We start from the raw sequence: 321 nt of genomic DNA on the forward strand, positions 1-321 counted from the left end.
TATCGCGCCGGTACCTGCGCGCCGGGCGCGGGCTCCCGCTCGCCGTAGGGGTCGTAGCCGGGGCGGCGCCGCTGCTGCTGCTCCTCCTGCGCCCGCGCCGCCGCCGCCAGCGCCGCCTGCTCCAGCACGTCCTCACCCCCCTCCAGCACTCCTGCACACGGGACACGGGGACACGGGGACAGGGGACACAGGGGACAGGGGGACAGAGGGGACACGGGACAGAGGGGACAGAGGGGACACGGGACAGAGGGGACATGGGGACAGGGGGACAGAGGGGACAGAGGGGACAGGGGGACAGGGGGACAGAGGGGACACAGGGAA

The 321-nt window shown here is 73.8% G+C and overlaps 1 protein-coding gene across 1 annotated transcript in view; it reads right to left on the reverse strand.

Moving 5' to 3' along the window:
* Positions 1-8: 8 nt before the first annotated feature.
* The window catches only part of LOC121355580 (U4/U6.U5 tri-snRNP-associated protein 1-like), a gene marked incomplete at its 3' end in the record, with an annotated part of 2207 nt that continues 1894 nt past the window's right edge, over positions 9-321 (reverse strand). The window contains exon 3 of the mRNA XM_041471101.1: positions 9-151. Within this exon, the coding sequence (XP_041327035.1) occupies positions 9-151 (143 nt within the window). The remainder of the gene's footprint in view (positions 152-321) is intronic.

Source organism: Pyrgilauda ruficollis, unplaced genomic scaffold, assembly GCF_017590135.1.
Source record: "Pyrgilauda ruficollis isolate IOZ18807 unplaced genomic scaffold, ASM1759013v1 scaffold2554, whole genome shotgun sequence".
NCBI classification, from domain to species: Eukaryota; Metazoa; Chordata; class Aves; order Passeriformes; family Passeridae; genus Pyrgilauda; species Pyrgilauda ruficollis.